The 24,826-nt window shown below is 58.0% G+C and overlaps 3 protein-coding genes across 19 annotated transcripts; all 3 read right to left on the reverse strand.

Annotated features, from left to right (window-relative positions):
* Positions 1 to 19: 19 nt before the first annotated feature.
* Positions 20 to 5,631, reverse strand: LOC104144157 (collagen, type I, alpha 1a-like). 7 transcript variants are annotated; one of them, XM_068921997.1, is made up of 8 exons: positions 4,790 to 5,631; positions 3,617 to 3,814; positions 3,385 to 3,486; positions 2,777 to 2,815; positions 2,571 to 2,647; positions 2,362 to 2,445; positions 1,776 to 1,852; positions 371 to 1,676 (listed from the first exon to the last, which is right to left on the reverse strand). In XM_068921997.1, the coding sequence occupies exons 1-8, from the start codon at positions 5,241 to 5,243 to the stop codon at positions 1,589 to 1,591; spliced, it is 1,119 nt and encodes a 372-aa protein (XP_068778098.1). In that variant the 5' UTR covers positions 5,244 to 5,631; the 3' UTR covers positions 371 to 1,588. The 7 variants fall into 7 exon arrangements, 6 of the variants coding, with proteins under 6 accessions (XP_068778103.1, XP_068778098.1, XP_068778104.1 ...); XM_068921998.1 differs by having other exon boundaries at positions 372 to 1,676; positions 2,571 to 2,632; XR_011136602.1 differs by having other exon boundaries at positions 1,605 to 1,676; positions 1,776 to 2,097.
* A 153-nt stretch (positions 5,632 to 5,784) lies between these two features.
* LOC104144178 (uncharacterized) lies at positions 5,785 to 22,345 on the reverse strand. 10 transcript variants are annotated; one of them, XM_068921978.1, is made up of 16 exons: positions 22,222 to 22,345; positions 19,334 to 19,582; positions 16,850 to 17,176; positions 16,214 to 16,483; positions 15,158 to 15,248; positions 14,589 to 14,665; positions 13,979 to 14,161; positions 13,761 to 13,832; positions 10,088 to 10,390; positions 9,710 to 9,970; positions 9,517 to 9,543; positions 8,859 to 8,951; positions 8,579 to 8,623; positions 7,074 to 7,126; positions 6,821 to 6,964; positions 5,785 to 6,688 (listed from the first exon to the last, which is right to left on the reverse strand). In XM_068921978.1, exons 2-16 carry the CDS (start codon positions 19,383 to 19,385, stop codon positions 6,545 to 6,547), a joined length of 2,142 nt encoding a protein of 713 aa, XP_068778079.1. In that variant the 5' UTR covers positions 19,386 to 19,582; positions 22,222 to 22,345; the 3' UTR covers positions 5,785 to 6,544. The 10 variants fall into 10 exon arrangements, with proteins under 10 accessions (XP_068778079.1, XP_068778084.1, XP_068778083.1 ...); XM_068921983.1 differs by lacking the exon at positions 22,222 to 22,345 and adding an exon at positions 17,987 to 18,190 and having other exon boundaries at positions 19,334 to 19,553; XM_068921982.1 differs by lacking the exon at positions 22,222 to 22,345 and having other exon boundaries at positions 5,785 to 6,667; positions 6,821 to 6,931; positions 19,334 to 19,587.
* On the reverse strand, positions 22,160 to 24,726 carry LOC104144155 (CD48 antigen-like). Of its 2 annotated transcripts, none has more exons than XM_009674983.2 (4): positions 24,523 to 24,726; positions 23,893 to 24,210; positions 23,558 to 23,815; positions 22,160 to 23,260 (listed from the first exon to the last, which is right to left on the reverse strand). In XM_009674983.2, exons 1-4 carry the CDS (start codon positions 24,566 to 24,568, stop codon positions 23,172 to 23,174), a joined length of 711 nt encoding a protein of 236 aa, XP_009673278.1. In that variant the 5' UTR covers positions 24,569 to 24,726; the 3' UTR covers positions 22,160 to 23,171. The 2 variants fall into 2 exon arrangements, with proteins under 2 accessions (XP_009673278.1, XP_068778105.1); XM_068922004.1 differs by having other exon boundaries at positions 23,123 to 23,260; positions 23,893 to 24,207; positions 24,523 to 24,724.
* Between the last annotated feature and the right edge of the window lie 100 nt (positions 24,727 to 24,826).

A 24,826-nucleotide genomic window follows, 5' to 3' on the forward strand; every position in this document is an offset into this window, starting at 1 on the left:
TTTGCGGTGAGATGGTAGAAGCTGACTCATGGCTTCTAGCAGTGGTTTGACAGCAATTTTAGCTGCTTAAACTCCTCAAATCTGTCCTGCCCTGCTCTGCACACTGCTGGAGTTGATGCTGAGCCCTGTGTCAGGTGTTTTGGCTCTCCTTGCCCGGACTCTCCAATTCAGAGCAGCTGCTGCAGTGGCAGGATGCGGCCCCAAGAGAGCGCTCAGAGGGAAACCAGCACTGCCTTGGTGAAAGATGCCCTCGGAGGATGCCCAGCAAGGCTGGGTTGGTGCCAGCAGAGGATGTTTGGAAGCAGCTGTATCCTTTCTGCCAGCAGCTCAAGGTAAATCGGGAGTGCTCATCCTGCCCCCTAAACGCACAACATGGGGAAGGGATGGGGATTTACAATTGCCCCGGAGCTGATGTGGTGTTATCCTGCCTTTTCTCTTTGCTGCCAGGCTCAAGGACGGAGGAACAGGAGCATCAGCACGGTGCCAGACATGCACGGGACAGATCCCAAAGGCTCACCGAGCATACGGGAAGGAGCTGAATGCCACACCAAAACCCTGCAATGCCATGCCATGCCAAAGCCCTCGCGAGGGAATCGTGAGTCCCACCTCGCGTGTTGGGGTTGCAAAGCCCCCCCCCGATCATGGAAAGCTGCCAGGTGCTGCAGGCTGCTGCACACAGGTGGCCTCGCCGCAGCAGCTGTGCAGGCACCTGTGCTGAGCATTCGCACCCAAGCCCCTGCCCTTGACACCCCACGCCCCCACCCCTGTGTCCCCTCCGCTGTGTCCACGTGCCACCTATCCCCACACTGTGCCCCGCTGGTCCTTGCACTGGGTGCACCGTGAGCAGGTTTTGCTGGGTATAAGGGGAGCAGAGTGCAGGGCTAGCTGGGCTGGGGAAAACTGAGCGCAGGTGGCTCACTTCCCCCAGGCTCGTCTTGCTTCTGCAACGTCTCCAGCTGTGCAGGTCCAACTGCAGCAGCCCCTGGGTATTTTGGGTCTGCTTGCAATGTCGGTTTCTAGCTCTCGCTGTTTCTCCTTGACCCTCACCCCCCCCTTTGACCTGTGATGAGTTCAACAGTCATCTGAGCAGCCCTATCAGGTCATTTCAGTCCTGCGCAATTTTTCCTGCGTGAGTAAGCGAGCAGCAAAAGAAACTTCCCACTCTCAGCCCCCACATCAGTGCTTTACCCATTGAGTGGGCAGAGACGCCTCTTCTCCTTCCCCAAGGACAGGGGGAAAAACTGACTTCTTGGGGCTGAGCTGCAGTTTCCTGTGTGGGGTGGGCCGCCTGCCCCGAAACGCGCCCCCAGCTGTAGCTCGGCCCCCTTCCCCTCTGCGAGTGAGGCCGGGAGCGGGGCCAAGCATGCGCCTGCCCCGCTCAAACCATCTCCATCACTCAGCTGCCTTCGGGGAAGCAGGGACCCAGCGGCTCCCTGGGAGAAACCCAGGCAGAAATCCCAGTGGGATGTGGTGGGCAGCCAGGGGAAGTGCGGGAACAGCCCCGCGCGCTCGGCAGGTGGAAACGCCTCTGCGCCGACGCAGCTTGTGGAGGAAGTGGTTGCTCACACAAGGGCAGTTTTGTTTATTCTCATATGAAGAGTTTATCCCGGCTCAGCAGGATCCAGGTGGCAGGTTGCCTGCGTCCTGCTGCCACTTTCCCTTGTTTCTCCCAGGTCCTGTTCAGCCCAGAGAGAAAATTCAGGGTTTCTGGGGTGAAATCCTGCTTTATTGGCTTGACCGTGCACAACACGTGCACCCCGAGCCCCTGTCCTTACACGCACGGCCTTGTCGTGCACAGCCGAGTCCCGTGCTGGGTCCCATCCTGCCAGGGTTTAGGCACATGCTCGAGTGCCTGTGGGCCAGGAAGGACCGAGGAGGCAGTGAGGTACACGGGGCCACCGCAATCCGGGCGGCCGCGAGCATCCTCGCTGTGCGTGCACAGCCCAGCCGCGTTGCCCATCGCCCCACGGGTGGCCTCGCCGCCTCCTCGGGGTGTGTCCAAGCTGCCGGTTTCTCCGTGGGCTTTGGCCATGCTGGGAGCCCTCAGTCAGCACCAGGTGCCCCGGGGCAGCGGGGGCTGCCGGCTGCCTCAGCAGGCTACTCGGGTGAGAGAGAAGCAAGCTCAGGCCCTGCTCCCAGGTTGGGGAGCGAGAGGCCTCAGGGCACCGCTGCGTGCAGGCAGCCCCTGGGAAGCATCGACCCTCCTCTGGGGACCAGCATGGGCTGGAAATGCCTGTGGCAGTCAGTGCATGGCAAGCTGGGTAAGCTCAAGGATGTCCCTGCACCGCTCTGCAGTCCCATGTTTAGCCCAAAAGCGTACCGTGCACCGTCGGGCTGCACGTCCAAAGAGGGTTAAAATACCTGGGGCGGCAGCGGCTGCGGCAGGGGGGCATCCGGCTCACTTGAGTCCCAGGTTGGGGGTTTCTCCAGCCCCTTTTGCTCCTCCTGCAGCAGAGACAGCAGAGGCTTTAGGAAACGCTGCCCAGCCCCGAGCGTCCCCATCCCTGAATGTTGTAGGAGTTCGAAGGAGGCAGGATTTTGGCTGCAGAGGTCTGGTCAGCTGGCCTCACCTTGGCAGGAGGGATTATTGGGGCCGTGTCACGGACAGGGATGTTGGCTGGTGCTCCCAGGTCTGCAATACAATAACCTGGGATGTAAGTAAAGGCACAAAAACCAGGTGGAAGATGTTACAGCGAGATGTCCCTCTGCACCCAAGCAGACAGTGCCACTCAACTCGGTGCCAAAGACGTCAGGGCAGGGTTGGACCACGTCTTACCTGAGTCGTCGCTGACCGAGGCCGCTTGGTCGTTGCTTTCTGTGAAACAAGGCGAACAAACAGGTTGCATTAAAATAAATTGGTGGCTGAATACACTTTGCAAAACCCCCAACAAGTTCCTTCTGGGAAGTCAGTCACACCAGGGGCCATACGTGCAGGAGAGGTTTCAGTTTTGCTTTGTAGGGGCCAGTGATGCCTTAAAGGCAGGCCTATGACTGGGCCAAAATTTCAGGTTGTAGTAAAACAGAAAAGAAGAAGTCCTGTGCCACAAGCCAAATGTGGAACTCGGTGGCCTGAAGGTGTGAAAAGAGGGGAAAAGCAAACCTTCAAGCGCAGGATTTATGTGTTAAACTCCTGGACTTTATAAGTCAGAGCTAAGCAAGGGGGAAATCCTCGGTGTGAGGCTAAACCGTGGCAAAAGGAGGCTTTCTGGGGCAGGGCAAACCCAGCCCTGCTCACGGGCTGCCCCAGAAGAGCCAATTGCTTTGCAGCGCTTGCCGGCATTGGAGGATGAAGGCTCCGTGTGCGCTGCCACCCTTTCCTGTGCAGCCCTGGGCGCAAGCCAGCAAAGCAGAGGAGCCACCCCTTCCCCGGGCCTGGGTGCTCACCTTCGCCACGGGTCCTCCTGTAGGTCAGGAAGAGCACGAGCAAAGCAAGGGCCACAAAAATGACCGGGGACCAGTAGCGGATGGGAATGGCCGATGCGTTGTCTGGAAGAGACAAGAGGTTTCAGCTGGCTGGCAGCTGGTTGCACCGGTCATGCTCTGCAAAAGCACCTGAGCAACGGGGGCCCGGACTGGGGTGCGAGACCCTGCAGGACGGCGGCGTTGGGGTACTCACGGCTTTTGTTCCCCGCAGCGCCTGCTTTCGTCGGCAGAGCGGAGGGGCCGGGGGTCCTGTCCCAAGGCGGGACAGACGTCCACGCCACCGGCCCCCCCCCAGCCCTGGCACTGGAGTTGCGGGTCCCCCCTGGCCACAGGACGCTGTCGGGCTGTGTGAGGCTTTGACCTCCCTGGTCCTCTCCTATGAGCACAAGAGCTGGGAGCAAAGTGTGTTAATTCACATCAGCGCTCAATAGCTCCAGGGTCACCAGTGCCACCCTCTCAAATATTAGGACTTCAGCCCTGGACCCATTTAAACCTCGCAGTGTTTAAGCACCGAAGGCGCTTGGCGGTCTCCTCTTGCCCTTTGCCTTCTGGCTCCTGGCCAGGCTAACTCGCACTGCCTTCCTGCACGTCTCTGTCAACGGACGAGAAAACCACGAGGGAAGAAAGTGCTAACGGTTTGGAGAACCGGAGTGGGTGGCTGCGAGGTGCCGGGAGGCCACACTGAGGCCACCTGGATCGAAGCCAGCACCAACTTGCAGCCGGGCCACGGAGCCAGCACTGCTGGAGGGTGGCTGTGCTCACTTGAGCGTGCAAAGGAGCCCTAACGAAGGAAGGGTTAATTGCTCCCGCCGCTGGCTCTGTGGTGCAGGACAAGCATGTTTGCAGCTTTTTCCCCGCACGCATGCAGCGCTTCCCCCGCATGGAGGCACGTTGGGTGCGCGTCCCTCCCCCCCAACCATGGCTACGTCATGCTGAGCCAGAGATGGGGCAACTGCCAGCGGGGGCAAAACAGCCTTGAGGCTCGTGGGTATTAGTCAGAGCTGCCTGCAGCGAAGCCACTGGCGACCTCAGCGCTCTGGACTGTACAAGCATCCCTGGCGCTTGTCCTGCAAAAAGTCGAGCACGAGTGGCCGTGCCTGCAGGAAGCATTGCTGGAGCCAGGAGCATGCAAGGCAGGGACATGGGTTTGCAGCCCATCCCTTTTGCAACGTGAGAGCCTGGACGCCCCAAATCCTCCCTCCGCTGCCAGCCAGGCTCAACCCAAGCGAGGACGTGGGAAGCCTGAGCCTGCTGCTGGCTAACTGGCACAGCAGCCGCTGGGCCCTGCTGCAGCAGGCCGGGAAGGTGCCGCTGCAGCTTTCCCGGGGCCCTGTCCCTGCCGCGAGAGCCCCGCGCCGTCCCTCACCAGCTCCGGAGCACAGCACCGCCAGGCAGATCCAGCCCCGACCGCCACGGGGGTCCATGCTCAGCACTGCCCTCTGCGCCCACCGCTGCGGCGCAGTTGCAGTTGCGCCCGCCTTGCCTTCCTTCCCCTTTCTGCCCAGCCAACGGCTTCCTCCACGCTTGAAGGTGGTGACTCTGCAACATGGGTGATGATCAGCCACAGACGGGCCTGGGGGCAACGTTGGGGCTGGGCTGGGGCAAGGGACTGAGCCCCGTTGGCCACGGCAAAGGGAGCAGTCCCGGCTCCAGCGCTGCCCGGGGCTCCCTCCATTCGGTCCGGTTTGGACGGCGCCGCGGGGCGGGCAGCACCCTCCAGGAGCGCTGGGACCATGCGGCGCAGGGGGCCCTAGCAGGACCTCGCCAGGCGCCGAAGCATCTTGGGAGACGCTAGACGCAGAGGGATGGAGCAGAGACATTTCAGACTTGAGCAACGACCGAGCGATCTCGCCTGGCTTGAGCACAGAGCGTTGCTCTTCCAGAGAAGCAGCCCCAGCACAGGTGGGGACCCCGCTAAGTTAATCCGACCCTCGCAAGCCGCAACCAAAAACACATGGCTCCAGGACTGAGGCCAGGTCTTCCACATACTTAGAAACACAAATGAGATTCAATCAAAACATCAATGTAGCTTTCCCTGAGGAACCCCCGTGTCCTGCGAACCATCGCTCCTGCTGGCTCTTTCCTAGCTCCAGCTCAGGCTGGAGGTTGCCACTATGTTGCCGCCTCCCGCCGGAGCCCCAGCTCTCACCTTACGGGTTACAAAGGCTTGGGGCCACTGCATGGATCCATTGTTAAAATACCCATTGAGGTATATTTTTTTAATTGCATATGATTTTGAGAAAGCATAAAAACAATCTTTCCTGGCCCTACTGTGGAAATGCAGAGAACAAACAAATTACTCCTGGAGTTTGGCGATAATAGGCTGTTTTGGCTGAAAAAACAGGCAGACAGAAATTGAGCTCAGATACGTTGTGCATTTTTATTACAGTAACTCCTGGAGGGCTCTCCTGTGTCAGACACTTCAAAGAAATCTCCAGTTTCATCCCTGAATAATTTACTCTCTCCCCAGACAAGACAAAGAGCAGGGGGAACAGGCCCGCAGGGGAGGAGGCATCCACAGGAGGCGGCACCTGGGAAGCTGGTGCCAACAACACGTCCGGCTCTGCTGCTTCGCCCAGATGGCATTCAAGGACACTCCTGTGGCACGACCCGGGGACCATTCAGAAAAGCTGTTAGAAAGCTGCCTAACTTCACAGTTACGCTATTATACTCCATATACAAATATCCCATGCAAGAGTTAGTTATACATGCATCTAAAGAGCAGGGGAGACCTGCGTCGGCCGCATCCTTGTCCTCCTGCTGGTGCTGGGGCAGAGGTTTTCTCCAGCTTTACAAAATGTCAGTTTGCAATAGCTCCCTGCTTGCCACTGAAGAGCGTCTGAATCGGGGTGTCTGGGTATTAAAAAAGCATTTCTCCGCAAGCCGCTGCCACAATTTTGTTGCATGTCCCTTGCTCTGCTCATAGAGGACAGAAGAAGGAGCCCGAACCCCAGGCGGATGCTAAAGTACAGGCAGAGCTGCATCTCAGCACACGCGTCTCTCCCTAGGTGCAGGCATCCTCCCGCTGTGGCTGAGTCCTTTCCCAAAAGGCAGGTCGGTGGCAGCCTGGTTTGAGGGATGTCGGTGCACGAGCCAACAGCAGCACCAGGAGGAGCCAGGCTCAGAGCAGCCCCATGGAGCCATGCAGGGCTGGCACCGTGCTCACCACCACGCAGAGGCTTTTCTCCCCCTGCTCCAGGTGCCCCGGGACGCCGTTGCAGATCTTCTCATCGTCCATTTGCAGCTGCAGAGAGGCACCGCTGTGCTGGGCAGATGTTTGGGCACTTTCTGGCCGAGCAGCGGCACCCAACGGGGTGCTGCCCTTTGCGCCGTGGCTAAGTTTCTCATCCCAGCAGCCGCGCTGCCTGGCCAGGGAAGGCAGCTAGTAGCGACTCACCTGGGCCATGGCCTGCACCGTGGAATAGATAGTTTTAGAGGTTTCCTCACTGGTAGCCGGCGTCGTCTTTGCATCATTTTTCTCTGCATTAGAGAAATGCTGCATGTGATCCTGCAGAGGTTTGAAAAGGTGCCCTAAGTGAGCCTGCAAAAAATGCCAATGAAGCAAGCACGGGGCTTGCAACTCAGTGGGGACAGGGACCAGGGGGAGGTGCAGGCAGGTAGCTGTGCCCCCTGCGCAGGGGGGGACTCACCTGCCGAGAGAAGCCCACCTGGGCATACACCGTCGTGCACTCAGCACTGGCATCTGCAAGGAGAAAAAGGGGACGCGTGAGTGACCACGCGGCTCCCAACACTCGCCTGGGCGTGCTGTCCACAGGGCTCGGCCACGTGCCGGGCTCGCGCCACGTCAACGCGTGCAGGCTGTGGCTCTCCCACCTCATTGCAGCGCTCACCATGGTTTTGGTTGGAGGTTTTGCTGCCAGTGCGCTTGCCACCTGCAGACAGGGTGCTCAGGCACTTGCTAAAACTCCTCTTCAAAGGACTTTGTTCAATGTTCAGAACATTTACTACTTAAATACATGACACCTGGCTGCTTTCAGAGGGAGGCAGGTGTTTATCATTGCTTTACAAATTGCAAACACTGCAGAAAGTGGTAGTATTAGCTAGTTCTTTTATTTAAAAAAGGGGGGGTAGGCACTTAAATCCTTCATAATCCCATTTTTGCAGTCAAAGTGCCTGTGCCTTTCATTTGAAATACTGCTGCCAGCCCCATTAAGTAACAGCAGCTCTGCGGGTTTTTGCTCATTTCTGGTGGAGTAGCTGGCTCCAAATGACCGTGCGCAGCTGACCTTGGGATCGGCCAGGGAAGGCACTAAGGCCTGAGCTCTCCTGGCCGGATACCTGCGGACACAAACGTGAAACGCGGGGTTTATTTCAGCTTATGGAAAGCAGCAAAGTGCAAACAAGCCTCCAGGCAAGAAGGCTAGCAAGATCCCTGTGGGGCATCCACTTGCTTCTGGCAGCCCAGCGCGGGACGATCCTGCCCACCGGGATGGGAAGCGGTGCCTAGGAAGGCCCCTTCAGCCTCGGCTTCCGCTCGGTTTCTCGGCTGGACTCGCACCGTGAGCTCCCGCGGCTCCTGGCTCCGTTCGCGATGTCGATCATGCATGTTGGCACCCTCCCCAGCGGGGCGAGGTCCCCAAATGCAGCTGGGGAACACTTTTCACCTCCGCCTGCATGCCACTTCCCAGAAAAGCAGCCGAGGCCACTTGCAAAAGCAGCTGCAGGTGGCCACTGGGGAGGCTGCAGGCTGTGTGGCAGGGCGCATGGCCCCCCCGTGCTGCTTCTCTGCAGCCTGGCCATCTCTTGCCTACCTGGGATTTTCCCAGATCTCATCTTGCTTGGAAGCTCTCAGGGCCAAGCAAACATGGAGACCTCCGTGCAGGCCCCATGGCCAGGACAAGGAGGGACTGAAGGAAAGCACGGCTTCGGTCACCACAAAATCACGCAGGAGCTTTGGAAGGAGCCCTGGCAGTTTGCAAGCCCTGGGAAAGTCCCAGGGATGATGGACGGTGACCCTCAGCCTGGATACAGGTGTTTTGAATGCATTTTGGGGATACACTACACTCTGGTAGCAAGCAATAACAAGGGATGATTTTCCTTCTGACCTTAAATGAGATGAACCTGTTTGCAGCCTGCTATGCATCTGCAAAACAGGGAAGGAGGAAAATTACCTGGGAGACTCCTAAAATCCTACCTGCACTGGTCGTACAAGCTGTGAGCAAAGAGACGATCTGCCTGCCTGCAGGAGAAAGGACAAGGAGCTCCATTAGCCGCAGAAGCTGGAGCGAACCATGCGCCATGTCCTCAGCTCCGGCCGCCCCATCCTCACCCGGGAAGTGGGGAGAGGAGAAAAGGGAGAAAAGGCCTTCGGCGCCACTGCGAAGCCCAGCAGGGAGCAGGGGGAACGAATGGAGCCTCAGCCATGCAAGCCTGCCTCGCTCGGTGGAGCTGCTCGCCGAGACGTGGACGCTCACCTTTGCAACAGATCCAGCAGATCACCAACGTGGAAAGCACTGCAGCACTGATCACCAGTACAAGGATTGCAGTTTGGCTGCTGGAAGAGGTTTCTTAAAAACACAGAAAAGGCTGAGTAACAATGGAGGAATGCTCCTGGCGTACCAAAAGATATATGTGCCCCTTCCCAGCATTGGAGCAGTGGGAAACAGGCACGTCTTTGCTTCAAAGCGCCGCCGAGCCCTTCCCTGCGCTGCGGCAGGGCTTGTGTGGGCTGGCCCTGCCTCTGCTGTAGCGCGGTCCGACACGGAGGGGAGGCGAGCTGCACAAGGATGAACGCCTTTGCAAACACCACTCCCACCCCGAGCCTGGACATCTGGGGAACAACCCTCTGCTAGAAACCCCGACCCCCCCAAATTCCCCAGGCGGCCAAGCCTGGGCTCCCCGCACTGATGCCGAGGGCACTGACTGTCCAGAAAGCCTGAACATCCCCCAGGAACCGTGGATAATCTGCTTTCAGGAGCAGAGAGTGGCTTGCGTCGGTCTGAAGCCCCATTTTAAGGACATGCTGCTCAGCACCCCCCCAGCAGGCGGCTCGGCACGGCTAGCGGCAGCGTGGGCATGGCAGCTGCAGCATCGCGAGCAGGCTGCAAGTGGCCAGGGGGGCACGGGGCTCACCAGTGACAGGAGCGCGGGTTGCGTTTTCTGGCAGCATGGGTAAAGTGGTGCGGCGTGGGGAAAAAACAGGGAAAAGGGAGAAAAGTGAGTGTTTCCTGCAGAGCCACCCACCCCGAGCTCGCTGCCCCGGGGGGGGGGGGTTCTCTCCTTGGAAAGGGCGGCACGCCGCGGGCGGCACGCCACGGGGGGGTACCTGCACAGGCAGCTGCGGGTGACACCGTGACGTTGCTGCTGCTGACGGGGTTTTGCACCGTGCAGGTGACGGGCAGCTCGTCACCCGGTGGCAGCTCCTCGAGGAGCAGCGCAGGGCCAGCGGTTGGCAGCCCGCCTGGGGCGCTCCAGCTGTAGGAGATGTTGGCCGCCGGGGCCAGCACGGCGCAGCGCAGGCTGTAGTGGCAGGCGGCGGTGGAGCAGTTGCTCCAGATGCAGGTGATCGCTGGCTGCGGCAGCTCCGCTGCGGGGAGCAGGAGGAAGCGTGAAAACAAGGACTGTAAAAGCCCTCGTTCTGTGTTGATGTTTGACATGAAGAAAGGAGAGGGAGGGGGAAAAAAAAAAGAAGGAAAAGGCTCACCGTACACATGCAGGATGAAGAGAGCTTTTGCCGTTGTAGAGAATTTAGCCGTGTAGATGCCAGCGTCTTCCATTGCCAGCTGCGAGATGGTGATTGCGGTGCCATTGGCAGAGAAGTTCAGGCGACTCTTGTAGGTTTGGTCAAAATAAATGATGTCAGGAGGGTTTCCAAATTTGACAGTTGCTAGCAGTTCGCTCTGAAAGTGCCAGGCTACGTGCTTTCCCAAGAGGCGCTGCAGACGAAACGTGATGGACTTGCCCGCAGCCCCGTTCCATTCTGTGGCTGTGCCGTCCCCAGAGCACACTGGGAATAAAAGCGAGAGCGAGATTCACTTGCCACGGCCAAAGCGGCCGGGGGGCACCGAGACTGGAAAATCCCCCAGCTGCCAGTGGAGAAATGAGACCCGGGGTGGTAAGGACCAAAGCCTAGTTCCTGCTCCAGCTGTTCCCTTTAGGTAACACTCCTTGTTCCTGTCCTGGTCTGCTCAGGATCTCCACAGGCCCAGGGGGCTCCAGCACTGACCGCCCCTAGCTGAGACCTTGGGAGTTACAACATGAGTGAGTCCCAGGCCAGACCCTTCCTGGCTCTCCAGCGGTTGCAAGGTGCTGGCTTTGGCCTCCGGAGAGCTAGTTTCTCTTTTTGCCCCCCCCCCCCGGCCACAAGAGCCCCACATGCCCTTGTTGGCAAAGCACCCTGGCGGCTTGGCACGGTCATGGGGTGCCCAGGCATGCCGGCGTGGGTGAGGCGCAAAGAGCTGAGGTGAGAAGCAAAGGTGCGAAGACGAGGTTGCAGCAGCTCCAGAGGGCAGAGACCTTCCGTGTCGTCAGCAGCCCGCACAGCCCCGCTCTGCCGTGGGATGGTGGGATGGGCAACTTTCTCCCTGAATATCCGGCTTCTCGGGGACGTGCCGCCGCGAGGACGCCTATCTCCGGCTGCAGCTGGAGAGAGGAAAAAACTCGCCGGGGAGATAAACTCTTGTGGGCAGATGGGGTCGGAGGAGGAGGCGCTGCCATTCGAAATGGCCATTGCAGCAAGGTGGGTTACGGCGTAGCAGAGCCCTCGGGGGCGGCCAGGAGGGCAATGAGGAAGGCAGCACTCCGGCATCCACTGCTGAATGCTCACTTTCAGCTCGCAACAGAGAGCGAAGCTGCTATTTTGAGTGCAGCTGCCTGCAAACTCAGCCCAGGAGCCTGGGGCAGGGGAGACCAACACTAGGAGCTGCAGAAGCAGCCGCGGCCAGCCCAGGTGACTCGCCGCCACCTTGCTCTGCGCTGCCCAGAAGCCAGATGCCAGCTTTGGGGTCTCCAGAATCACAAAATGAGTTGGAAAGTCACAAGATTTTTCCTTTCGTACTTTCCTTAGTTTTACTTCCAGCCCTTCGCCAGTGCTAGGCTCACGTTTACAAAATCCTCAGGAGAGCAAGAAAACGGGCACAAAGTATCCTTTGTGTTAAACAGCCCTAACTGCCCCACGCTAACATCACATGATCTGGAGATGCTGGAAACCATGCAAAGAAAACCTAAACTGGGAACAGAAAGCCAAGTGGCATGGGCTAGTAAGGCAAGCGCTTCAGCCCAGGCACATCCAGGCAGCACCTGGTGGGAGCCGAGACCCGATACCTTCACTGCTCACCGGCGCGGGGGCCGCGCGGGCTGCCTGCGAGTGCGGGACCCGGACTGCGCTCTGCACCTTTCCCCCTACTTTGTCCCACCTCCTTAGCATGGCAGAGAAATAATTAACAATATGGCAATTTAATGACACCGAACGTTAAAGCCTCCCCCCAGAGCGCGCCAGCCCTGCCTCGTCCCCTGTCCCAGCTGCAAGAAAACCCGAACGCTTTGCGCTTACTTGCTCGGTGAAGCAGGACGGCAAAGGGCAGGTACCAAAATCCTCCCATCTAACTGCAGCTCGTGGGAGCAGCTGCCTCCACCCAGCTGCCTGCGAGCACTGTGGCTAGAAGCGGAAGCGGTACTGTTGACTTCCTCTGTGCGCAACTTTGCCACGAGACCCTTGGTGGCTGAAAGCGTTTGGGGGCTCTTTTTGTTTTGATCCAATGTTAAACTTTACCATTTTCGAAGCCGGTAGACCTCACGCGGACCACAGCGGCACGTCGCAGGGTCAGCCAGCAGCCCCACAGCACCAGGTGCCTTTTCGGCAAGGACGAACAGCGGTGCGTCAGGCTCTGCCCCGCAGCGAGTGCTGGACGCAGAAATCAGGGCTTTGCACTATTTTAGGAGCTTGAGGTCGAGCGCAGGCTCGCCCTTCCTCGGGCCTTGGCCGGGGGGAAGTGGGTGTCTTGGCTGACACACAGTTTTCCAGGCAAGCAGGTCAGCTGATTTTCATTAGTAATGAAAGGAGGAACCAAAGCACATGCAAAAACACTGATTCCCTTCCTCCCTTGAGCAGCCCCTGGAGGCTCCTGCTGCAAAGCTGCTCAATGGGGTGGCTGCCTGCACCCCTGCTGTCCCTGCTCCCCATCCCACCTCTGCCCCTGCGTGCCGCCTGCTCCCTGGCCTGGAGGAAGGCAAGGGCACGGATGGAGAAGCGAAAGCGCCTGCCGGGGTGGCAGCTGCGGGCACAGTGGGAGACGAAGGGCTCATCCTATTTATTTTGCCCAGCTCTCACGCGGACCATTTTGAAAGATTTTTTTACTACAAATTTATTTTCCTTTCCAGTAGCTGCTGCACATAAGGTCAGACCTGCTGCATGAGATGAATTATATTGGGATAACCATATTGGGATAATCTAATCACTTGACCTGGGGACTTGGAAACAACTTGCAGCCCTGATGCCTCCTCCAGCATCTTGACCCCGGCTGTTTCCGCAGGGACAGCATGCACCGTCAGTGGGTGAGCCGGGCAAGCCCCTTGGGGTGCTTGGGCTCTTTGGCAAATTAAACTTTTAAAAGTCAGTCTGGAGTAGGCTCTCCCCACAAGTCATCAGCAGAAAGGAGCTGTGCCGTCGCACGGGATGCTCCTGCCCCTGCAGCCGCGCGGGTGAGACCCACTGGGTGCCTTGTGCGGTGGGCAGCGCGGCAGAGGCTTCAGAAATGCCACTTCCTCGGGCAAGGGGCTGAAACCTGCTAGCTTTGCAACTGGCTGCAGAGGAGAGCTCTACAAATGGTTTTCTCTTTCTTCTTTCTGCCTTTGAAGCTGCCTTCTTTGGCGTCACCCTGCACCGCGCCGGCTGCTGCAGGCCATGGGTTTCCTCTAGTGAAGCTGGGCTGAAGCCCGGGGTCCCCACTGGGTGCAAACCCCTGGGGCTGCTCGGCCGGGTTGGGCCGAGCCTGGGGGCATGCAGGGAGGCCCTGGGGACCAGCCCTGGAGATGCCCCACCCTGCATCCCCCCTCTCTCATACCAGCTGTCAGGGCCCCTCTGGAGCCCTCCTGCCTTTTCTCGGGCTTCGGTCTCTTCTTGGTGCATCACATCTCACCAGCAACAGCCCGAGGAGATTTCTCATCTTGCTTCAGTTTGGCCCTTTGCTTTGCCATTCCTTAGCTTTGGGGCTGCCATTTGCAGCGGTCGAGGCTCAGCTTGGCAGTGCATGCTGGAGAGTTTTACACTGATTCCCCAGAGACGGTGGGATTCCCTCCAGCCCAGGCTGTGGATGCCGGCACCCAGGGAGCCAGGCCGGCAACGGCCAAGGCCAAGGTGTCTCTAGGCTGTCACTCACATGCCACGGCGAGGCTCAGATCATGGGCAGTGTCACGCTGGCGTAGACTGTCGTGGGCCCCTTGTCGGAGGTCTACACCGGAAAGCAGAAAAACAGGCAATGAGGGGCTGCACCGCTCCTGGAAACCTGCTGGTTTCCATCGAGAGCCGCTTCAGTCACGTGGGATTTTCCAAAGGGAAAAAGCGAGCGGTGGGGAAACACCTGGCAGTGGCCCTTACCTGCAAGAGGAGAGGGGGTCCCGGCAGGGCACGCGGCTCTGCCCCGGGGCCGTGCACGGGGCGCTGCTCCCACGCTGGGGCCAGGATCAGGGCCGTGTCCGGCGGCAGGCTGGTGGCAGCAGCATAGATGGTGGTGCAGGCAGGGTGCTCGGCAGCTGGGGGCCCACGGGGGCCTTTTGGCTTCTGTTCAGAGAGCAAAAAAAACCGCACGTTCTGTCCCCAAAATGCCACCCGGGTGCCGGGGCAGGTGCAGCAGCCAACACTGTTCCCAGCTCATCCCAAACGAATAGGCTGATTGCTGGGACTGCTGGCAGCATCCTCGCACTGGGAGGGGAGCGATGCCCTGGGAGCAGGACCAGCCCTGGCCCGGGGAGCTCCCACCCTACCAAAGGCCAGATTTAGCCTGTCTTTGGCCACAGCTGCAAGGCTTCATTGACACCCAGTGGCCAAATCTCGGCCCGCGTGACGGCGTCAGACCGGGGAAGAAAACTCCCCCTGCATCAAGCAGCATCCTCCGGCAGGAGCCAGCCGGGTGCTGCTCCCTCCTGCAGGGCACCGGGAGCTCGGTGACGCTCCGAGCTGCCAGTGGGGAAGCGCCCGCCGCGCTCACCTCCACCCGCTGCACTTGGGAGTAGATGGTGTGCACGGCGCTGTCCTCGGCGAGCTGCGTGGGCTCCTGCTTCAGGCCTGTTTCGGGGAGGGAGGAGGTGACAAAATTACTGCTGCGACTTGCACGGGAAGGGGGGGGATGGCACAGCAGCAAAGCCCGACACTGGCGCGATGCAAGCGCCTGGGGGAGAGGCCCGCGGACTTATTGTTAATCATCATTTTTGCAAATTGGTGGTTGAAAAGGGGGTGGGAGAGGTGTCAGCAAGGGCTAACGGCTGGGCCCCTCCGATGAGACCTCCAGAGGGAGAAATCTCTCATGTTTGGCCTGGGATCATTCGGTTTCTCTTGAAATCTTGTGCTACGATCACAGGAGCGTATCACTCGGGGAACACGCTGCAGATCACGTGCTTGTCGAAGCAGGTACGTTTCTCTCTTTTTCTTCTTTCTACCAGTTTCCTTCCTGCCTTTGACTCTCGGGCTTAGAGAAAAGCATGTTTTGGGCCTCCGCGTGGGTGAGGGGGCTCCCGGGCCGAGGCACCCCGGCACTCACCTGCACGCAGAGTCACGCACCTGGCCACCAGCGCCCCCATGGCCATCATCACCACCGCGACCAGCACTGCAACCACCAGCACCACGTGGCCCGTGCGCAGCCCAGAGCCGCCTGGGAAACAGGGCAGAGAGACAAGCGGGTTCAGCAGCTTTGCCCAGCCGGGGGCTAAACTAAGCTGGCTGCTAAAACCGTGCACCAATCAGTGCCTTTGGCTGCCGGTTTTTGCAGAGCAGGAAACGTCAGGCAGGAAACAACGGGCAGGAAACAGCGTGCTCACCGTAATTGCCACCAAGCTGTCACCACCAGTGAAAAACCTGCCGGGGGCGGGGGGGGCAGATCGGGGCCAGATAAGGCCCAAAATAGGTCGCTGGCTGCTTTACAGAGGCTGCAGGGAGGCAGCCCCCTTGCACAGCGCCCTGCCGACACGCTTCAATTTAAGTGTATGAATAAGCCCCTGTGGCTTCATCGAGAGCCCGCAGAAACCGTGGCACCCCACCTGGGCTGGCTGCGAAAACGGGATGAAAAATGCTGCTCAGGGCTTCCAGGCAGCTCGACTGGAAGGAAACGCATCCCGGGGAAGGGGCAGCCGCTGCTCCCTCCAGCCCCGGTGAAAGTCCCCGCGTCACGCGGGAGGCGGCAGAAAACCCCACTGAACCAGAGCATGATTTTTGCCCCGGAGCCTCTGACGGGGAAGTTGCCACTGAGGTTTTTTTTGTTTTGTTTTGTTTTTTTTAAATACTCAGAGACGTCCCTGCGTGTAGCTCTCATGCATTTCGAATGAGCGCCGGGCACGGGGGCGCAGGGCCTGAGGTGGCCGGGAGCAGGGCTGCAGTTACAGGAAGGCCTTGGGCAGCACAGAGGGCTTGGAGCAGGCGGTGCAGCGGCCGCTTTTCCTGCTAAAGTCTCCTTTGAGCAATGCAAAAAAAAAAAAAAAAAAGCCAAAAAACCCTGCAGATTAAGAATGGGGCCATGAGGTGACACCGAAGGGGCGAGATGAAAGCACGCCCCTGCACCGGGGTGGTGCAGGCCCAGTCTGCTCGCCAATGCCGGACCCGCGTCTGTTCCCAGGGACTCACCCTGCTGCTCGTAGCTGCACTCGGAGGCGCTGAAGGCCACGGCTCGGCGGCTGATGGGGTTGGCGGCAGTGCAGGCGCAGGCCAGGCTGGCATTGCGCGGGTTGTAGGAGAGGTGCAGGAGGCTCCCGTTGTGGACGCAGAAGCGGGAGGCACCATTCCAGCTGTAGGACACCCGATCGCCCCGCTCTGCTGTGCAGTTGAGGGTCATGGTGCAGCTGTCATTGGCCAGCATCCTGCTGAGCACCTGGATGCTGGGCACTGACACTGGCTCTGCAGGGAGGGATGGAGGGCACCAGCGCTCGTTTCCAGGCAAGGACGCTGCCTTGTCCCCTGCCCCATAAATCCCACCAGCCTCTTGCAGCTCCCCAAGAAACGGAGAGGAGCTGGTCTGGCCTCAATCTCGCTCCTGCTGCAGCATCCCGAAATTGTGTCAGGAGCACGGAGAGGGATGGGGTCTGCATGCACCCAGCAGCTCCCAGAGGCACCTAGCTCACAGGCTGCAAGAGGGTGCCAGGCTCACCGCAGCCCCATCCCAAGGGAGATGGGGAGGGACGTGCCCCACAGCCCCTGCTCAGCCCCAGCACCCACCGTTGCAAGCGATTAAGGCAGCACAGTCCCCCCATCGCTATTTCTCACCATATACTTCCAGCTGTATTTGCCAGACTTTCTCCTCAGATCCCTTGCTGATGATGTACTCATAGAGCTGCCTGTCCTGCCTGCTGGTGTTCAGGATTTCCAGGGAGAAGTTGGCCAGGTGGAAGCGAGTCTGCTCCCGCATGTAGTTGGTGTAGTTGCCGTCCGAATACTTGAGCAGCACCTGCTTGCTCTGTGGGTCCTCTGTGTCCCGCTTCCAGACAGCTGTGCCGAAGCGCACCGTCAGCTCCTGGAATTCGGGGGGGATCCGCAGGAACGTCGCCTTGCCTAGGGTGCCCAGCACCACCTCCCTCGCCCCGCAGCTCATGCCTAGGAGGAGAGCAAAGAGGAGGGCTGAAAACAGGCGACGCGAGGACCTACAGGCAGCCCAAGCGGCTTGGAGCGGCGGTCCAGCTTTCTCTGCCCACGAGAGCGCAGCTGCCAAGGAGGAGCAGGGGACAGCGTTCGACTCACCCCAGTTATCTGCAGATTAGGGACTTCTTGGTTTCTGGGCGGTAACACCCTCAAGTCATTTTTTTTTTTTAATTTTCTATCGACCTCCCGCTGGGCAACCCTCGGTTGCTGCTCCGGCACCCACCACCCGCCGGTGGGTGCAACCACCACCTCATTCCCAGTCCTCCGCCGGGGCGCGCACCCAGCCGGACTTGCAGGCAGCAGGGTGAGCCCATGGAGCGGGGTGGAGCCCTGGACAGGAACCGCTGCCCTTCTCTGCTCTTCCTCTCTACCCGCTGAACCAAACGGCCTTCGTTTGCATGATGGTTGTCCCAGAGACACTTTTCGGTCTTTGCCTACAAGCCAGTGATTCGTATTTGCACCGGCTCCTGGTTGTCTCAAGTTCGTTTTTGTAGCAAATCGCATGGGAAGAGATGCCAGCTCATCACTTCATCTCCACCAGTGGCGGGTGCAGAGCAGAAGGTGCCCTTGTCTCTGCCATTTCCTATGAATTTCTTTCCGTTGGAGCAAGGGCTTGCCCCAGAAGGGGGAGAGGGGGGAAAAAAAAAAAACACCAGGAGCTGTACCCAGAGAAACAAGCCTGAAGAGGCCTAAATAAGCCCAGCATATGCCTCTCCTGCAGTCGTTCCGGTGAAAAACCACAAACGAGAAAACAGCTTTTCTCACCCAGTCCCGAGCGCGCGACACACTTTATTCTTTTTTTTCTTTTCTCCTCAGTCCCATCGTGGTGCAAAACCCAGCAGGTTCCCGGCTCTCCTCAGAATTTACATTTCTGTGGTCCTGCAGACCTGGCTGCTGCCCTTTCCCTTGGTATGTTTACGGTAAATCCCAGCACCGAGCTGGATGCTTTTTTCCAGTATTTTCTCACTGCTACAGAAAACAGTATTTTTGGTGTGCAGCGGTGACGCTCCTGACAGCTACTGATGGAAAAGCCCTTTTTGCATCACGGTAGGAAAAACCCTCTGCCCCAGCCCAAAGCAGTTCCTGGAAAGAAGATACTTCCCATATTAGGAAGGCAATTCATCCATGCTTAGTTGGGGGGTGAGAGGGACATAGAAAAATGATCTGGCCCCAAAATCCAGATTAGGAGCCAGAGGAGGGCAAATGACCACTGGCAGCGGCAGGATGCCGAGCCTGCAGTAGCCCTTGCACCAGGTATCACGGCAACAGGGCTTTCGGTGTATGAACTGGAGAGAAAACCCCAAGGGGATTTTAAAAGTAGGCATTCTAGTAATAGCGAGGCAGCAAAGCGGCCGAGAAATTCCAGCTCTGTGGAGGTCCCAAGTTTCCTGGCCGAGCATCAGTGACGACACGCAGGCAGCGGCCCCCACTGCTCCCAGGTGCTTGGGCTCCCCGCCCCAGCAGCTGCCTCGTGCACCGCTGCCTGGCTCAGTGCCTGGGCAATGTGTTTTTTGGGGAGATTTTCAGTAGCCCAGTTTTAAACAACAGAAGCCACCTTGGCTGCCAGCAGCCAGCCAGGGCTGTTTTTTAGCAAGGTTTACAAGTTAGAAAACAAGCATCACTCTAGTACAAGTTTTCTTCCGTTCCTCTTATGTATATTTTACAGTTTTGGTACCATCTCCCAGCCCAGTGGCACCTTCCCATCTGAGCCTGCAGAGGGTAAGACAGTCTGCCAGGAAGCCTTTGTCTTGAACACCCCAATTCACAGCTGGTACTAAATTATTTCCTCAGTGCTATCAATACTCCATTAAAACACAATGTAAAATGCTTCATTATTGCAAATACACTTTGTCCCTCATCATCTTTGCCCATTCATCATCCTCCACTCTCTCCTCCCTCAGCCTACAAGCATATTGGAGATACGCGATACACAGAGCTTAACCTTGAGCCATTTATCTCCTACATGAATACTCATACTTCATCTGTCTGCCTGCCCGCCATGTAAAGCAAATAGATCACAATTTCTAAGTGCCGATGGGAAATAGAGGTCTTAATAGATGATGATCCCCCCCACCCTTAAAAAACCCTGAAGAAATAGCAAAATCCACATACCCCAAAGGCAGCAGAAGGAGCTAAGCAGCCAGAGGTACGCGCTGCGGTCCATTCCGCGGGTCGTGGAGCTGCTCCCGCACTGCCGTTAACACCAGCAGCTGGGCTCGTTATAAGAACAGGTGTACTCAAATCAGAGATGCCATCATGAGCCTTGTATTTCCTGTTTTTGGCTGAATGATTTCTTTTTTTTTTCTCAAGTGGAAAGTATTCAAAGGAGAGACATGCCGCTTAATGCTTCACTGGAGAGCCCTGTGCAAGGAAGCACAGCATCAGCTCACGGTAGCGTCGGAGCGCAGTCATCCTACCACGGGTCCTTAACCAAACAGCTGAAATACGAGAAGCGACCAGGAGGGAAATGATTTCAAGTACGGTAACAGCTTCCCTGTGTCGATCCCCTGGGGCAGGCAGCACCCAGCCCACTGCTGCTGCTCTTTGCCCCCACGTGCGGCCGGGTTCATCCTCCTCCTCCCAACCCTGGCAGCTCCGGCTTTGCTCTGGCGAAGAAGACGTGCTCCTGGTAAAAGCAAGCCCGCTCCCAGGCAGCAAAGAGGGCGCTGGGTCTGACCCCCCGCCATGAGCAAGACTAGCTCCTTTTCTAGAGGACCAGCCCCGAGAAAGGGGTGCAAGAAAGGCTTTTGCCTTTGCAAACCCACTAAGGGTGGAAGGAAGGGCAAATCCTCCTCTGCAAGCTGAACACTCAGGGCAGCCATTCCAACTGTGATTTGCTTTTCCTCCTGGGGTATTTGATCCCATCCCAGGGATGGCTCAGCCCCAGCAGCAGGTCGCTCCGCAGCACCGAGAGCCGAGCTGGGCGGCCGCAGCAACCTGCTGCATCAGCCCCACTCAGCTGAGAGCAGAGGATGGGGAAGGTGGGGAAAAACACCGCCTGCTTATTCTACTGCTGGAAGAGGTTACGGAGAGCTGGGTTGTTTTTGTGTTTTTAGTGGAATGATTTATTCATCTGTGCTGTTGCTCAGCCCCCTTTCCACATAGCTGTTTTAAAATGGGAGAAATATTTTTTTCCTATTGCTCTCTTCAGGTTTTTGGTACTTCTTCCCATACTGATTTCCAGAGGAAAGCAAGGGGGACAGCATAAAGTAGGAATTCTTCCGCTATTTTAAAGTGAACCAAATCAACCTTAGTGCCACAATGAAGTAAGAAGTGAACTTAACATCCCACAGTTTTTAACAGAGCCAGTTTCTGAGAGCTCCATAAAAACAAGTTTTGTGGGCAATAAATTATTTCTAAAGAGGGAAAAGTTATGTCTAAAGCCCAGCTAAAGCATTTGGTGCTCCCTGGCATCCTGATGGGCTATTTCTTCCTGCTTAGAAAGCATCTAGTTAAGAAAACAAGACATTTCTCAGTGACTAAACAGCCCTCTTTGTGCACAGAGAGGAAGGACTTAGTAAAGGTGTAAGAAAGGAAGGATGAGTAAGATGGGGATGAGTGGGACGCTGCTCCTTTCTCTTAACACTTCAGCTTTGGCTCAGCTGCAGAGGGATGGAGGTTGCTACCACCTGCGCAAGTCCTTGCCCCAGGATACTCAGAGCAAGCGGTTAGCCAGATAATGAGGGGCTTCGACATGCAGCATAGCTAAAATGATTGCTGTGGTGTATTTTGCAAAGCAAGCAAGCTGCCCAGGCAGAAATCCAGTCCTAAAAATTGGTCGGCACAAACTGAACCCCCTCCCGGTCCCAGAAAGCCCTAAGAGGCCGGGCTGGCACCATGTCCATCGGGACCCCAACACAAGCAGCGGGGTTGCACCTTGCCTGATTGCCTGGAGACAAGTTATTCAACAAGCAAAAGGAGCAAGAAAAACCTTCCTGGAAGTATCTGGGAGCCTGAAGGAGAAGGTGAGGAAGGCAACGGAGAGATCTGGGAGCTGTTGGATAAGCAGGGCAGGCAGTGCAGCCTTCATCACAAGGGGACACCCAGGTCCTCATCACAGGATTTTGTGATCATGTTGCACTCCAGCTGCTCTGTGTTTCACCAGAGACCTGTAAGCCACCTAAACCCCTTGTACAACACACACACTGCTTTGCCCACCTAGGAAAAGACTAAGAGCAGTGCAAATATTTTCAGGGGAAATTTCTGCAAAAACATACACTGGTGCTAAAACCAACACCTGGCCAGGAGGCTGCCATAGCTGCGCATGAGCTGCAGCACACACCAGGAGTTACACCACGAGCTGCTCATTAAAGCTTGAGGAGCGGAGCTGGAACAAATCCATAACAAGGATTCAAACAAACCAGCGAGGTCCCTGTTGACCCTTTGATGAATCTGGCCCTGGGAGTCTTTGCTTAAAGCTGGCTCTTGAAGTGATGCCTCTTGGATTTGAAGGTGAGAAAAGCCCAAATCTCTCCTTTCTCAGGGCGGTTTTCCCACAGTTAGCAGGAGCTGCACCGAAGCCCGCGGGACCCAGATGCCATGCCTTGGCCATGAGCTGCAGCATCTCGTGGCAGCAGGTTTCCCTGCTCACTCCCTGTCCATCCTTGCAGAGCCAGCGATGGTCTCCATCACTGGCAAGACGCGTTCCCCCTGCCTCGATGGAGGGAACCACAGAGGTCTGTGGCCTCAGGCTCAGCATTGTCAGCCAGGTCCTCCCCACAAGAACGGGGGAGGCTCCCAGATGCAGCACAGGGTATGCAGCTCCTCCCAGCCCAATCTGAGCTCCCCCCCCATCACCCTCCTGCTCCCCCAAGCACCCGGCTGCTGCGCAGAGCGAGGCAGCCGACCCCAGCACAGGCAAGGAGCAGCCTAGAGGAAGGGAGACGGGGCGGAGAGGGGATTCAGATGGATTCAGAATAAACACCTGAAAACATGGCATTTAAGACTACAATGAAAAAATTTAATGCAGAAGTACGCATTTCTGAAGGCAGGTAACGTACTTGTCCTGCTGAAGTCTCCCATGTTGATAAACCTCATCTCTGCCTCCTGGAGATGCTTCGGTGCTGCAGGTCGGGACTTTGAGTAGCACCTCGCTGGCCCTGGTGCTCACCTGTGGTCTCAGGGACCTCAGGACAGGCCAAAACGATTTCCACCCATTTCAGAGAAACCACAACTGCCCTGGCCCCGTGGTATTGCACTGTGCGTTGGTAGCGTGAAAGGCGCCGCTGTCCCACCGGCTCCCAGATGCCTGGGAACGCCTCTCACTCCAGGGGAGCCACTGGCATTGGAGAGTCCCCGAAAAGTGTCTGTGCAGACGGTGCACAGAGGAGGTTCGCCCCCGCAGCCTGCAGGCCCCTCGGCCAGCTTCCAGGGCCACCGTGAGGGATGAGGGCAATGCCAGCGCTCGTGGATGCTCAGATGCCCCCAGCCACACTGTGCTGAGGTGTTACCAGTCTCGGATCGCCCTGTGGGACCTCGGGACTGTAAACACAATCTGCATGGCTAGAGTTTTCAAAATGCCATTATGAGAGAAATAAGATAAACGTTAGATGCTTTTTTTTTCCTGACCTGCAGAAACTGATCTCTGATTGCAAGAAGGCATCAAAAGGCCAGGAGTGGAAACCGAGGCACAGAGCTTCACCGAAGGCAGCCAGCAGGACTGGGAGCAGAGCACAGACTGGGGTAACACAGTGCTTAAAAGCCCGGTACAGCCTAGACCCATGGGGAGCAGCTGGCTGCGGATGAGATTTTTCTGTGCAACTCCTGCAGATGTCTTTTCTCCATAAATGCTGCAGAAATGGGAGCTTGAGGCTCCAGTGACAAAACCGATTCAGGCCGATACACTCAGGGCGGCATCTGCAGCACCAACAAACCACAGGTCTCTTCTGGTCTGGGGCCCTCATCCGGGAAGGGGCATCAGCGATGGGATGGTGGTGACAGCACTGCATGCTTAAGCCATGACATGAAGGAGGAGGAAGGCCAGAGCCATCAGCACCTTGGTCTTCTGGGCCACAGACAAGGAGGTGGCGGAGGGCTCGGCTAGAGGGAGACACAAGCGCCCGTGAGCGCAGGGCAGCCCGAGCGAGGCGGGACCAGCCCAGAGAGGGAAGAGGCATTTCATGGCTCTCCATCCCCTCCCCAGCTTGGCCATACCCACCTGCCAGCCCGTGGCTTCCCCCTCTGGCACCGCTCTGAAGCCCAGAGATGCCCCCAAGCGCAGCTCGCCTTGCAGAGTCCCTCCTTCCCCACCAACGACTGCGCTCCCAGGGCCGAGACCACCGTGCACCCCCTTCCCACCCGAATTTTGCCATGCGGTGGCTGCAAAGTGGCCGGTACCTTCCCAGGAGCAGGGCTGGCGGTAGGTCAGCGAGGCGGTGCTGGAGGAAACAGGGTTGCTGGCTCTGCAGGTATAGGTCTCTGCCCAGGGGTTGAAGGAGAGGTTCAACTGGGGGCCCTGACTGTGCTCCAGCAGCTTGTGGGGTAGAATCCACTCGTATGTCACGTCCTTGAGCTCCACGGAGCATATCAAGGTGACTTCGCACTGCTCGGCGTCCCCCCTCACCTCGGCTCGCACCATGGGCTTCGGCACCTGCTCTGCAAGGGGCGGCACGTTGTCATGGCCCCTGGCCCTGGTGCCCCCACCCCGCGCCCCCGCCGCGCTCCCCGCTCACCATGCACCGTGAGGCGAATGCTCTCCCCATGCTCCTTGCCAGCCTTGTCTTCCAGGTAGACCCAGTATGTGCCGCTGTCACTTTTTTGCAGGTAGCTGATTTGCAGGGTGTAGTTGGGGAAGAGCTGCAGCCGCCCTCGGAAGGTGCTGTCAGGGTAGTGGGGGGCCCCACTGCTTTTCTGGATGGCAATCTTCTGGGAGCTTTCATAGCACCAGTAGATTTGGTAGTACAAGGTCTGGTTTTGCAGCCCGGGGCTGAGGTTCACCACGCCATCGATGGCCCCGGACACGGTCCCCTGGCTGCTCTCCACCACAGCTGCTGAGAGAGCGCCAAGACCATGGCGGTGGGGCAGCTGCGGGGAGCACCATGCCAGGTGCCCCACGAGCATCCTCAAGCCCCGAAGTCCCCCTGCCCCCCATTTCTGCCTTTGTTGCTCTCATCACCCATCTTCGGCCCACGGGAAATCCTCAGGAAGGGAAATGCCCGGCCAGCAGCAGTCACACCTTGGGATGGGGACAGCCGCCACCGTTGCTCCGTGCAATCTGGGCACCACCCCAGCACCTGCTGCCGGCCCTGAGGGTGGCTCGCGCTGGAACGCCCCTCACCCCAGGGGGGAACCGGCCGCCATACCTTGCCAGAGGAGGAAGAGGAGCACCCCTGCAAGGCCTGCCACCATCTTTGCTGTGCATCTGTGCCCAAAAAGCCAGGATGGAGATTCCTCCTGCCAGCTGCTAGCGAGGGTCTCACTGGCCGGCAGCCCCCCACCGCTGCCCAGGCCAAGGGCACGGCTCTCACTTCTGTGAAATGAACCCGCGGCGCAGAGAGAAGATGGTGCAGTTCCTCATTTACCACCGGAAAGCAGGAGGGTCATGTGTCTGAGGCCCCGGGCGCCACGCTGCGGCAAGAACATGGCCACCCCAGGCTCCCTCCTGGG

This window comes from Struthio camelus, chromosome 30 (assembly GCF_040807025.1).
Source record: "Struthio camelus isolate bStrCam1 chromosome 30, bStrCam1.hap1, whole genome shotgun sequence".
Lineage (NCBI taxonomy): Eukaryota > Metazoa > Chordata > Aves > Struthioniformes > Struthionidae > Struthio > Struthio camelus.